Genomic DNA, 13,260 nt, shown 5'->3' with positions numbered 1-13,260 from the left:
GGGTTATTCCCCTCATTATTTGGGTTATAGATGTCTTGATAGGAAAAATAGAAAAATTTATTTTGTTCGCTGTGTAAAATTTGATGAATCAATTTTTCCATTCTAAAATCCACCTTCCACTAATGCAACCACTCATCCATCCACACCATCAAATCCTTGCATGCAGGTACAACTACCATTATTGCAATGCCTTTGTTCCAATGAGTTCTCTTCAGGTATGGCTCTTCCTTCCTTCTCCTATTTAAACACTAATGTTACTCCACCTCTATCTCCTACCCATACTACTCAATCACAACCATCACCCTCTTACGTCTCTTCCTCTAAATCTATTCTACCCAAAACCACCTCATCTTTATCCCTTATCTCTAACTAACATACATCACCTCTATCCCACTCCCGCTAACATCCTTTTAGTCTTGATGGATTAAAATTGATTGTTGATTTATCCTCACATCCTCAATCTGAATAGCCTATAACCACTACTCTACACCAAGCTAATATCACATGACTCTTCATCCATTTACTATGGCATATGCATGAAAATATGCCCTTACCATCTACTATGATATTGTAATCGAACCATTTAAACATGCCATTTATCATCAACAATGGTGTAATGCCATAAGTAGTAAGATGTAAGCTCCTCTTTGCACAAACACATGGGAACTTGTTTCTAGGCTACCGAATGTGAATGTAGTTGGCAATCGTTGGGTGTACAAAATTAAACTATATATTAATGGTAATATTGAGCATTTTAAAGCTCGTTTGGTAGCTAAGAGTTATACATAAGAGCATGGTGTTGATTACAATGATACTTTCAGCCTTGTGATAAAGTTGATCACCATCCGAGTTATTCTCTCTGTTGTAATTTCTAGAAGATGAGAAGTGAAGCAGTTGGATGCTAGCAAATGCCTTTCTTCATAGCAAGTTAACTAAATATGTCTTTGTGGCTCAATCCCAAGGTTACATTGATAAACGATTTTTTCAGTATGTGTGCAAGCTTCATAAGTCCTTATATGGGCATAAACAAGCACATCATGCTTGGTATCATAAGCTAAGTACCTTTCTTATCTCTATTGGTTTTAAAGGTTCTATTGGCTATCCTCTTTATTTATCTATCAATATGGCAGTATCATTTGTTTTTTTATTAGTCTATGTTGATGATATACTTCTAACGGGCAATCATTCATCTTTTTATAGAAGAAGTGATTTCTAAGCTTGATGCGGCCTTTTCACTTTAAGATCTTGGTTCTTTGAATTATTCTTTAGGCATTTAAGTCTCCAAGCTTCCTAATAGACTCTTACTCTTATAAGAAAAATACATTAATAAACTCTTGCACTGTATAGGTATGATCTATTGCAAGTCCTTATCTACTCCCATCTTATCTATTCCCATGGTCATTGGTTCTCTACTACATAAAGACACATCATCGTTATTGTCTTCTTCGAACTCTCACAAATTTCGGCAGTGTTGTGGATCCTTAAAATACATCACATTCACTCAGTCGGACTTGAGATATGTAGTCAACAAACTCACTCAGTTTAGGCACAATCCAACTAATAATGTTTTCAGGCTATGAAACGTGTGCTTCATTATCTTCAAGGAACAAAAGTAATGGCCTTCTAATCACACCATCCACCATATTTGATTTGGTTGCCTTTGTTAATGTTCAATGGGCTGGAAGTTTGGATGACCGCAAGTTGACTAGTGGCTATTTAATTTACATGGGATGAAACTTGATTGGATGGAACTCTAAAAAAATAAAAAGTGGTGGCTAGATCATCAATTGAGTTTAAGTTTAAATCAGTTGCTAACGCAAGTGTTAAACTTTGATGGTTAACTCATCTTTTTGAGTTGGGACTGCTTGTCGAACATCCACCACACATTTGGTGTGACAACATCAGTGCGTGTTTTATTTCCATAAATGCAGCCTTCTAAGCTCGAATAAGACATGTAAAAGTTGATTTTCACTTTGTTAGCGAGCAAGTTGCAGCATGAACCTTGACAGTTAGTTTGATTTCTTCCCATGACTAATTGGCGGATATAATGACCAAATCGCTGTCTAAACACTCATTTCAGCACATTTTTTATAAGCTGGATAAATTGCCCAATTGAGGCAAGTTTAGGGGGCAAATTGGCATTTTTGTCATTTAGCATCCGTAACAATTTGTTGGTGATTTCATACATTTGTCAATGCACTGCCTTCGCTTTCATCCTTTTAATTATTGGCCATAGACAAAAAGACGAAATAAGATAAATAAATGGGCCTAATAATAATGCAGGTGTTTTGTTTTGTTTTATAAGAGCCTCAAAATTTCAATAGAAAATAAGTATATATATACATATATGAAGATCTCAAAATAACAGAAAATAATTCTGGCCATCAGATCAATTTGGTACACGTGTCACCTAGTAAAAAAGCCAAACTAGTAATAATAAACGGCCAATCTGTCCGGCATTCATAGGCTTGTTCCCATGTTCAATATTTTAATTTAAGTAAAGATTCAATTCGAATTTTCTTTATAAAATAAATACTTTTCAAACTTTCATATATAAATTTCAATCTCTTAATAAACTAATTATTATATTTTTTGAAAAAATTTTAATCTTTATAAATTTAAAAATATTATTTATATTAGAAATCAAATACCCAACTATTTGGATAATCCTTAATAATAAAGAATTTAAAAATGTTATTTTTTATCATATTTAACCATAAAATAAAATATAAAAATTTTACAAACTCCAACTATGGTTATAAAATCTTATTTAAAAATTAATACTTTTCAGAATATTTTATACATCAAAAAATAGAGAGAAAAAAATTGATTTTAGTAAATATCTCTCAGAAAAATGATTTCATAATTATTTTAAGCAAAACAAACGGGCCGCCTTCTATGAAGCGAGCATTCCAATTTACAGAAACAAGCAAAGAGAAGCGAAAAAATATTTGAAAAAAAAGAAAAAAAGAATCTTTCCAATCAATGGCGTTCTCTGCAACCATAACAACTCCTTCTCTTCTTCGCTTGTCTAATAGAAACAGCGCATCATCCTTTTCACCTCTAAACTCTGTTTCTTTCCGATCCTCAAGATTAAATCTTAACCGTACATCGCTCCTCTCCGTTCGGTCATCGGTTTCTCCTCCTGGTAAATTCGGTTTTTGTTTAATTAATTTAGATTTTCTTGTTTTTTAATTAAATTTATTTATTGATTTTTAGTCAGTTGGTGCAGCGGCAGCGCCGGCGAGTGAGGGAATTGCGCCGGCGATTTCAGTGACGGAGAATGCGTTGAATCATTTGAATAAGATGAGGAAAGATCGAGATGAAGATTTGTGCTTGAGAATTGGAGTTAAACAAGGAGGTTGCTCTGGCATGTCTTATACTATGGAATTTGAGAATAGGTCTAATGCTAGACCAGATGATTCTGTTATTGAGTACAATGGTTTTGTTATTGGTACGCTCTTGTCTTTTTTTATTTACTGACTTCTAGTCATTTTTACTTTCTTTTTCTTTTTCTTTCTCTTATAAACTTATATCTCTTCAGTTTTATGTTCGGTTTAGCTCTCTAATTTAAGGGTTTTTTTTAGCAAGTGTGATATTGTCAGTTAGGGTAGCAGAACCAGATAACTAACGAGCAGGGCTTGAATAGGTATTCTATAAGGTAGACAGCTTAATAAGAATATCGGAGCAAATAGCAATTGATATAACGCACAGGAAAAAAAATTCTGAGTTTTCTTCGAGTTAGTGACTAGGATATCGCAGTTGAGATTGGATACATTATGCATCTAACTTGTACTTTCTGGAATTTCAGAAAGCAGAGAGGCTTTTTATGGTTGAACATTACCATTTGAAACAGAATTTTGAAGGCCTTTTGCTAGATAAAGTTAGGATTCGAGGAGGCACACCTGAGAAGGTGCGTCTAAGGTGCTCAGTGAGCAGCTTAGGAATTGAGAATGCTAACATATTCAAGAGCTGTCTTGCTTTTTATAAGAACTAAGTAGCTTGGTGTCAAAATTGCTAAAATCAATCCTAAAAAATGATAGAAATATTCTTTAGAAAGGTTACAACTAGGTATCTTTACCTGCTAAATTTAACCGTCTTCCTACAACCGCAATAGCTGTGCTGCAACTTGGGCACTGGGTATTCCTTTTAAGCTCTCAAATAGTTGCTACCTCAATTTTATGACATGTAATGTCTTGTGACCCAAGGCATGGATACGATAGGGATTCAACTCTTAGAGGTTCTCATTGGAGATGGTCATATAAGTGTAAAAACTGGTGAATTTGAAAGTATTATAGCTGACTGTATATTTACAAGTGCAGAATGCAGATCTAGCATCAGATGTCTGAACTTCCTCTATCTTATAAACATTTGGGTCCTTCAATTTTCCTAGTGGCCGTCAGTATCTACCATCTATTGAACCACTGTAAACAATGAGATTCATTTTTTGCTAATGTCCTTGAGACCAATTTTTTTTGCTCAAACATCCATAGCTGCCAAATATGAATAACTTTGGTTCTTCTGAATCTCACTTTGAATTATGTGTATATATTTGGGGTTGTTTAGGACGATTTAAGCAGTAAGTATGTAAGCTGTGATGATGATGTCACCAAGTAACAAAGGAATATGAAAGTGAAGAATATAAGTGAATGTATTTGACAAGTTGTAAAATGATAAAAGCTTTGTTTCTTTGGTCTCATTCAAAATCTCAAACTACTGGCTTGGTGGCTTGCCATTATGACAAGAAAGGCATTCCTCTTGGAAATGGGCTGGATAATCTATGCATAGTATCAACTGTTAATTCATCCATTTTATAGGGTTACATGCTCTCTCTCTTTCCATTTCCCACTAGTTAACAGAACTGAACTCAGAAGATGCTTTCACTATTTTTCGATGCAAATTTACAATTATGAGATTTAATTCTGTACTTTTGGAGAAAGATCATGCCATTGCTAGCAATCACATGATGTGATGCATCGGCAACTAAATATTCTGAAGAATGTGGATGGTTGTGGATAAAAAACAATTCACAGTTCATTATGTGTTCGTTCAAACTAAACTTGGGAGTATTGTCTAAAAGCGTAGATCTTTTAAACTCAGTTGAGTTTGCATGAAGAATACCAGTTGGAATGCCAATGTGAGATCTGAAGAATATGAAAGATTCAAGCTCAATGGGCACAACTTATAAACACTCTCTAGGAAAATGGCATAATCTGATAACTGAAGGTGTTCACAGGCTTGTTGGTTCTTATTAACAATTTGACAAGTTCTGGAGATTATTAATTTCTGCTGCTTTGAGTTTTGAAATGTTAAAATTTTGAAAATTTGAGGTGCCTCTTTTGTGGATTTTGCCTTTTATATCTTTTTTCTTTCATTTTGAAGTATGCACTTGAGTACAAACAGTTATCAGCTAGTAGTTTTATCGAATTTTACTAGCAGTGGCTAAGAATAATGGTTTAATGCAAGATATGGTTGTCTCAGTCATAATTTACCTTGCATTTTGATTTTCGATATACTTAACATAGAGGGTATATTCTACATCCTGCTCATGCACTGAAATAACTTGGCCGGCACCAATTGAATGCTTACCTACTTAGTTTGGTAATTCTGAGAAGCTTTTAATTTTAATCTGAAATATCATAAAGACTCATTGAGTTTATTATACACTTGTTCATTTCTGATATTTGCATTATATTCACTGATTTGCTTCCTGTTGTTGCAGTTTGTGATCCAAAGAGCCTCCTCTTCGTATTTGGGATGCAATTGGATTATAGTGATGCCTTAATTGGTGGAGGTTTCTCTTTTAAGAACCCAAATGCTACACAAACATGTGGCTGCGGTAAATCCTTTGCTGCAGAGATGTGAAATCATGTATACAGAACCACTTAAGGATAGAATATGTGCTAAAAAACATAACTTTTTAAAATTGTATATCAACATTCTGGTTGATTGTTTTTCTGCTAGTATACACAGAATTCGTCCATAGTTTCTGGACTCTTTATCCTCATTTCTTGGGATGCTCATTTTTAAGGTTCACTGCTCTCAGATAAATTTGTACTGGAGGGAAGCTGAGAAACTTATCAAACACATAGAAAACCTAATGTTGTGTTGGTTTTCCAGATAACAGAGCCAGGCTTTGTATCCTAGATAAGTCAAGTAAACTACTGAACTTGCAAAACATTTCCTAGTTGGGCTCATTGCTAAAAAGATGACTATTTAACAACAATGACAGGTAAGCCTGTATATATTCAACACCTAATTTTATACCTGTGTCAGTAACCTTGGTTCTGCCCTATAATGTCAATTAGAATTGTTAGATTTCAGATTTTACTAACGGCTGTTTGGCTAATGTATTGGTGGTAGCTTGTAGTTGTTGCTAATAGTCGGTAGGCTGCCAGCTGATTGCTAATTATAGTCGTTAATTGTTTTTGCTAATAATAGTCGTTGCTATTCATATGTTTAATTATTAATATAGATATTAGTTAGTTGTTTTTTTTTTAATTAAAGTGTCCTATTTGTTATTTTTTAAAATAATCAATAAATAAAAATTATCTTTTTAAATGTATTCTTGTAGCAGCATAGCTGATTTAGTAAATAAATAATAAAAAAATGATATTGAAAAAAAATATTGGATTGAATAATCAAAGATATTATATATATATATATATATATATATATAATAATTTATTTAAGAATATCTGATAGTTTTCTTTTTGCTCATTCTATATTTTGAAAAATTCTTATGTTAAAAAGAAAGAGGGGTGATGTGATTTTTTAACCTTTTCAGTTTAGAATTTTAAAAATAAAAAGGATAATTTGGTCATTGTATTTAAATTAATAAACTTTTTAAAACTGATATGAACTGTAGTCATTAAAACTATTGGCATAATTGTTTGGAACTTAACAAATACTAATTCCCCAAAAACTATTTCGAACATCATCTAAGCTTATTGTCTTGTTCTTTTAAGTTTGATAGTCCATCATATATCTTCATATATTCAATTACTAATATAAACACCATTTTGTTACATTTTTTTAATTAAAGTGTGAACATTTGTTATTTCATTTAAATATATAATATAACTACTTATTAGAAAATAAAATATCATCATTTTAAATTGTTTTTTTTTTTTTTGTTTGAAATGTGGGATTAAACCCCGAAGCCTGCAAAATAGTTACACGAGAAGGAACACTATAGCAGCATAATTAATTAAGTAAATAAATAAAAACAATAAATAATAATGAAAAATACTAAGTGGAATAGTGAGAAGATATATATATATATATATATATATATATATTATGATATTAGTAGTAATATTAATAATAAAAAAACTATTTCAAAGTATCTTAAAGTTATTTTTCTTTTACATTTATCTTTTTACATTTTGAAAATTGTTATGGTAAAAAATAAAAAGGAAGATGTGACTTTTAAAGTTTCTTAGTTAGAATTTTAAATAAAAATGAATAATTTAGTTATTATATTTATACTAATATAATTATTTACAAAAAGCTCTATTTTAGAGCTTATATCAGTAAATACTTTGACATAGCTGATTGAAAATGAACAAACCAATAGTTATGTCAAACATCTCTAAACTTTTAATTTTGAACTTTTAATTTGACAATCAATTATATATGAATATATGTTTTGTTAAGCAAAGAATTAACATTTTATTTTAGAAAAGGATTATATAAAGTTTGATAATCTAATTTATTATTTAAGATTTAGATTTTTTAATATTTATTATTTATAATATAATTCAATAATATAAAAATAAATTCTACTCAAGAATTTCAATTAAGTCAAAGACTTATTAAAGTAAGTGAGAATAATAAACTAACATAAAATGTTAAGGGTTAGTTTGGTATCACCTCTTACAATTTATAAAAAATTTAAGATTGTTTAATGTTTTCTATTTATTATTTTTTAAAACAGTTTTTCTATTTAACTTCACATAAAAATGTGATGAGAAAGAAAAGAAACTAAAAAAAAAGAGATAAAAATATAAGAGAAAAAAGAGAAATTACAGAAACTAATAAATACAAAAGAACACGAGAGGATGTAAAAAGAAAAAATAAAAATTATAAAAATAATATTGAGTAGTATTGTATTGAAAATAAATTGTTTTCTAATTGATATATAAAAAATTCTTGAAATAAAAATAAAAAATAATTATAATAAATAAATTTTTCATTTGTCATTTAAAAATTTATAAAATTGAAACAATTACAAATGCCTCTTGAATTAATAGTTTTTTAATTTTTCAGTTTTGCATATCTTTGAATTATCACTAATAAATCAATTTCTTTTGCTTTTATGTTTTTGATACATCACAAAATTGTTATATATTTTTATGTTCTTATTTTATATTTTAGTCTTGTAAATTATTTTAAAATACGTACATTTTCTAGCTAAATATTAAATATTTTTATTACAAAATTGAATTTAATGATTTTTCTAGTAATTACAGTTGTTAGAAAATTGATTGGATTCATTAAAAAAAAATCCTAAAATGAAAACATATAACTATAGAGACTTTTTTTAATTATTTTCTTTTGTACATTTTTCACCATTGTAACATAAAATTTCCTATAACAGTAATTATTATATAAATTTTATTTCAGAGAGAATATTTTATAGTTAATTTTCTAACATATTATTTGGTTGAATTTTCTTTTCATATATTTTCCTTGAACAATTATAGAAAATATCACATCCGTACGTTCAGGACCCATTTATACGAGATCTAACGGCTTAAAAGTAACGCAGGTGTACACCTTGATAGCATAGCTACTCACACTTGACGCAGAGAAAATGAGATTGATAACCTGAGAAACAAAGACCCAAACCCTAGCTAACAAATATAAAGATCAAATCAAATCAAATTTAGGAAAAGAAAGAAAGAAAACCTAATCAGAGCTCCAGATAATGGCATTCTCTTCCCGTCTGTTATCCAGATCCAAACAGGTACTTTTGTTATTATTATTGTTATGATTGCTTTTCTTCACTTATTGTAGACCTCGATATCTATCGTGATCTCATTTCTCTCAATCTTTTGTCTTTTTTATTTTAAATTTTATGGTTCTTCGTTGGATTAGAAATGAAGTGTAAAAAAAAGTTTTTGATTTCAATTTTAATTTTAGTCTTAGTCTTAATTTTAATTTGAAGATGTTAGAATTAGTGTGCTAATGCTTGGGGCTATGCAGGTGTATGGCAATCGAGTGATAATGCAGCAACAGGAGCTTGTAATTCCAGTGCGTTACTTCGCGAAAAAAGCTGATGCTGCTCCTCCAGCTCTCAAGGGAGATGGTTAGTCAGTATCACTATCAATCGTAATAATTTTTCGTTTGATCCCATTACGTAGCTTTTTGTGCAATCTTATTTACTATCCTTTTAAATTCTGCATTTTGGACATTTCTAAAACCCATTCTGATGATGCCATAGATTTACTAACTGAGACCTTGGTCCTTCTGAAAATGCTTCCTTTTCAGAAAGATGTTTGCATCTATTTGTTTCGCATGTTTCATGTACTGTGCTAGCTTTCTCAAAATGCCAACCATTTAAATGTAACATTTTTTTTACATACTAGAAATTTATGGGACTGGAAAATTACTTTTGGCAATTACGGAAATCACCTGGTTTGTTTTGGTGATGCACACTTGTCTTATAACTTTAGATTATGGAAGAGTTGCTATTAGAGGTGAATGTGAATTCTATTTGTTTGATTATGCTTTGTTACTGGTACTCAGTCAATTAAATTATAGGCGTTGATGTCAAAGATATGGGATGTTAGCCCGTGAAGTGCGCTTTTAGTATTTTAGAATAAATAAGATGTGGTTGTCATCATTGTTTTATGGATTTAGATTAAGCTTTGACTCTTTGATGGCATTTTTATTTCCAATAAAAGTAGGCCTTGTTGCTTAGATGATTTACTGATAAAAGTTATTTGCATCTGAGCTGAAAAGAGATGTTGAAGAATGTCTTTCTGGATGTCAAGAGGAAATTTGAGACAGCCATTGGAATACTTAGAAAAGAGAAGATCACCATTGCTCCTGAGGATCCAGCTGCCGTGTCTCAATATGCAAAGGTCATGAAGACAATTAGAGAGAAGTAACAAGTCTTTCCCTCTTGTTCATTCAAAGAATAAAACTAAAGTATAATTCAAAATATGTTAATTGTATGGCTCTTGAGATATAACGCCATTGTGTTTAGCATATTTGCACCAGGTTTCAGTTCTCTCAAAAATGTCAAAGAGATTTTATTTATAACCATAAGTTTGATCTTAATTCTTTTAATCTTATCCTAACATATGAATGTTTTCTTGCAGTTTAGCATACAGTTGTTTTTGAGTTATTAGTTGTCTTAGTACTTACAGTAGATTTAGATATAACAGCTTGATGTTTAGCATTCCATTATTATTTTTTAATTTCTTGTCTTGGGCTCCTGCTTTATATCAATTTTCAGAAGTATGTATAATCAGTTTCTTGTTTTGAGGAGTCACAATCATCAGCTGCTTAAGTAAACGATTAATTTTCTGGATGTTTGTTGTATTCTTGCAGAGCTGATTTGTTCTCCGAGTCACAAAGAATTAAGTACACCATTGAAACACGTACAAAGGATATTCCAGACGCTCGGACATATTTGTTAACATTGAGGGAAATACGAATTAAGTATGTTTTTTTCTTTTTTCAGTTTTCTCGATATTATGAATGTACAATGGGACCTTTATATCTAAAATTAGTTAATACAAAATACAGAGATATTTATTTTACTCGTATTTAGTCGGTGCAGTTAATTTTTTGTTCCTCCTCTATTGTGTTTATGAAAATGCTAGGCTTAGTTCCTCTTGATGGCCCATTGTTTAGATATATTGTAATGACCAAATTTTGGTTTTGAAAATAGTTCTATTGTATTGATGTAAAATGTTCTAATAATAAAAAGCTATATTCCCCAGCAGCATATATATAGTATTTCCAATTTGTTAGCTAAGTAATGTGTGTTGATGCCCCCAACAGGAGAGGTCTCACTGATGAGCTTGGTGCAGAAGCTATGATGATGGATGCTTTGGAGAAAGTTGAAAATGAACTCAAGAAACCTCTCATGAGGAATGATAAGAAAGGAATGGCTCTTCTAACGGCAGAGTTCGATAAAATTAATAAGAAGTGAGCATTATCTTAATGATGGTGTCTTGATTGATTTTTGTGATTGTTATGGAATTAAGTCCACTGGCTTGCTTTATCTTTCATACAATATAAGACTATTACCAATGACAGTGGTGAGCACAATTTTTATGGAACTTAAATTTGTATGAACATGTCTTTCTGAAAGAAGAGAACTAGTCACAATAACAATGAACATTGATATGCAGTTATAAGCTACTATATTGTGTTTAATAAGTCATGAATATGCTGTTGAGTGCTAGCAGACTAAGTGTTAACTCCATATTGTGCATGTTACTCTGTTTTCTTTATGTCTTAATCATTGTTATGAAGATGCCTGCGTTCAGGTTGCCTTAAAAAATGCCTGAATGGACTTATGCATATGTGATATTCATGCTTTTAGGCTTGGAATTCGCAAGGAAGATCTTCCGAAGTATGAAGAAGATTTAGAACTCAAAATTGCCAAAGCACAATTAGAGGAGCTGAAGAAGGATGCACTTGAGGCCATGGACACTCAAAAGAAAAGGTATCTTATTGGTGCCTTCCTCACCATCTTGCTACAATTATTCTTATTATTATCATCTTTTTCTGGACAAGCTGGGATTGAACTGGATTTAGTTCTTAAATCTCTTTTTTCCTGGGAAAAGAAAAGCTTCTTACTGAGCTTTTTGTGGGTCCTAGATGATTCTGAAATTGAGTTATTAGAAAGTCCTGAAGATAATATCTTCAAATACTTGAGCCTAGTCATTTTTCCTGGAGAAATTTTTGATATTTTTTCCTTCTGTTTATTTTGATTAAGGTAGTATTACTGTTTTTTTTTTTTTTCTCTGGACAAGTTGGGATTTAGTCCTATATCTGTATTTTCCTAGGAAAATGAAAGTCCCTTGCAAAGCTTTTCGTAGGTCGTAGATGATTCTGAAATAGAGTTATTAGGAAATTTTGAAAACGACGACTTTGAATTCTTGAGCCTAGTCATTTTTCTAGGGAGGATTTTGATTTTTTTTCTTTCCGTTGAGGTTGATTAAGGTCAGGCAAGAAATGAAATGCGAAAGCATAAAGATCTCACTTACTCTATCAAGTGTTTTAAAGCCAAGATAGTACAGATCTACTATACCAGGGAGTTGGCGTTTCAACTTGGGTCATTGCAATTCTAACAAAAAATGATATGGATTTTTCCATGTGCAACTGATATTTGTATGCTCTTTTTTCCAGGGAGGAATTCAAGGATGAGGAAATGGCGGATGTGAAATCTTTGGATATCAGGAACTTCATTTAAGATTGTGCAGAGTGCTTGTTGATGAGTTGAATTTGATGTTAAACAATTGTTCTGACACAAAGAAGATCTGCATAGGATGGGGGGAATACCTCATCCGTTTTGGTTTTTGATAATAAAAAGGACCTATCTGCATTGCAGTACAACTGTGGCAATTAAGCAAATATTTATGCAGTTGTGTATCCAATTTAATTGCTCGAAAGAGCTGGAAATATGTTGTTGCTGCGTTTGCTATGAAATTATATTTCGGGAAGTTCTCTGTTAAAATATTTTTCTATTTGGGATCCTGGACACAGTTTCTTAGGTCTCTCCCAACTGAGCTTCGCTTGTGGCCTTTTTTTTTTAATTTTAGATATTAGTTGATTCTGCTTACTACTGAGTTTGATTAAATGCGATGTTAAATGCAACTTTTTTATCCCCCTGAATGAAAAAGAAGGTTAGATACCTGCATTTTACCAGCTGAAAAATGCTTGGACGAAAGGAATAGTGTCGTACCGTTCATAATTATTGAGGACAAAGACTTTTAATTTAAAATAAGGCAACATATTTATGAAGATGAATGTCTAATGGTTTTTGATGATTTACCAGATTTAGTTGGGGTCTAATTCATGTCTTCAAAATTAAATGAGTTCAATTGAATCTAAATAAGTTATTTAAAGAACTCGATGAGAATATGAATCAAAAGTTTATTTAAACTACACATTCAAAAAATAAAATATATGTTATGAAAGTTACAATATAATTGATAAAATTTATAGTTATATTCTAGTAAAAATGCCCATATAAGTCTGTAAATGAATCAGCTCAGGAGTTTAATATGCTAT

General features: G+C 31.1%; 2 protein-coding genes across 3 annotated transcripts; both read left to right on the top strand.

Annotated features, from left to right (window-relative positions):
• Positions 1-2,869: 2,869 nt before the first annotated feature.
• LOC8271854 (iron-sulfur assembly protein IscA, chloroplastic) lies at positions 2,870-6,007 on the top strand. 2 transcript variants are annotated; one of them, XM_015727224.3, is made up of 3 exons: positions 2,870-3,148; positions 3,233-3,454; positions 5,723-6,007. In XM_015727224.3, exons 1-3 carry the CDS (start codon positions 2,986-2,988, stop codon positions 5,863-5,865), a joined length of 528 nt encoding a protein of 175 aa, XP_015582710.1. In that variant the 5' UTR covers positions 2,870-2,985; the 3' UTR covers positions 5,866-6,007. The 2 variants fall into 2 exon arrangements, with proteins under 2 accessions (XP_015582710.1, XP_002532181.1); XM_002532135.4 differs by having other exon boundaries at positions 2,872-3,148; positions 3,224-3,454.
• A 2,746-nt stretch (positions 6,008-8,753) lies between these two features.
• Positions 8,754-12,689, top strand: LOC8271858 (probable ATP synthase 24 kDa subunit, mitochondrial). Its single transcript, XM_002532134.4, has 7 exons — positions 8,754-8,971; positions 9,211-9,313; positions 9,970-10,114; positions 10,564-10,674; positions 11,020-11,166; positions 11,567-11,689; positions 12,376-12,689. The coding sequence occupies exons 1-7, from the start codon at positions 8,933-8,935 to the stop codon at positions 12,437-12,439; spliced, it is 732 nt and encodes a 243-aa protein (XP_002532180.1). The 5' UTR covers positions 8,754-8,932; the 3' UTR covers positions 12,440-12,689.
• The last annotated feature ends 571 nt before the right edge of the window (positions 12,690-13,260 follow it).

This window comes from Ricinus communis, chromosome 7 (assembly GCF_019578655.1).
Source record: "Ricinus communis isolate WT05 ecotype wild-type chromosome 7, ASM1957865v1, whole genome shotgun sequence".
Taxonomy (NCBI): domain Eukaryota; kingdom Viridiplantae; phylum Streptophyta; class Magnoliopsida; order Malpighiales; family Euphorbiaceae; genus Ricinus; species Ricinus communis.
This window is presented reverse-complemented; position numbering and strand designations above follow the sequence as displayed.

Excerpts from the sequence above, each read along its gene's own strand:
- LOC8271854 (XM_002532135.4), top strand. The coding sequence starts at position 2,986 with ATGGCGTTCTCTGCAACCATAACAACTCCTTCTCTTCTTCGCTTGTCT. Across the intron at positions 3,149-3,223 it reads GTCATCGGTTTCTCCTCCTG|TTGGTGCAGCGGCAGCGCCG; the intron begins GTAAATTCGGTT and ends ATTTTTAGTCAG. Across the intron at positions 3,455-5,722 it reads GTACAATGGTTTTGTTATTG|TTTGTGATCCAAAGAGCCTC; the intron begins GTACGCTCTTGT and ends CTGTTGTTGCAG.
- LOC8271858 (XM_002532134.4), top strand. The coding sequence starts at position 8,933 with ATGGCATTCTCTTCCCGTCTGTTATCCAGATCCAAACAG. Across the intron at positions 8,972-9,210 it reads TGTTATCCAGATCCAAACAG|GTGTATGGCAATCGAGTGAT; the intron begins GTACTTTTGTTA and ends GGGGCTATGCAG. Across the intron at positions 9,314-9,969 it reads TCCAGCTCTCAAGGGAGATG|AGATGTTGAAGAATGTCTTT; the intron begins GTTAGTCAGTAT and ends TGAGCTGAAAAG.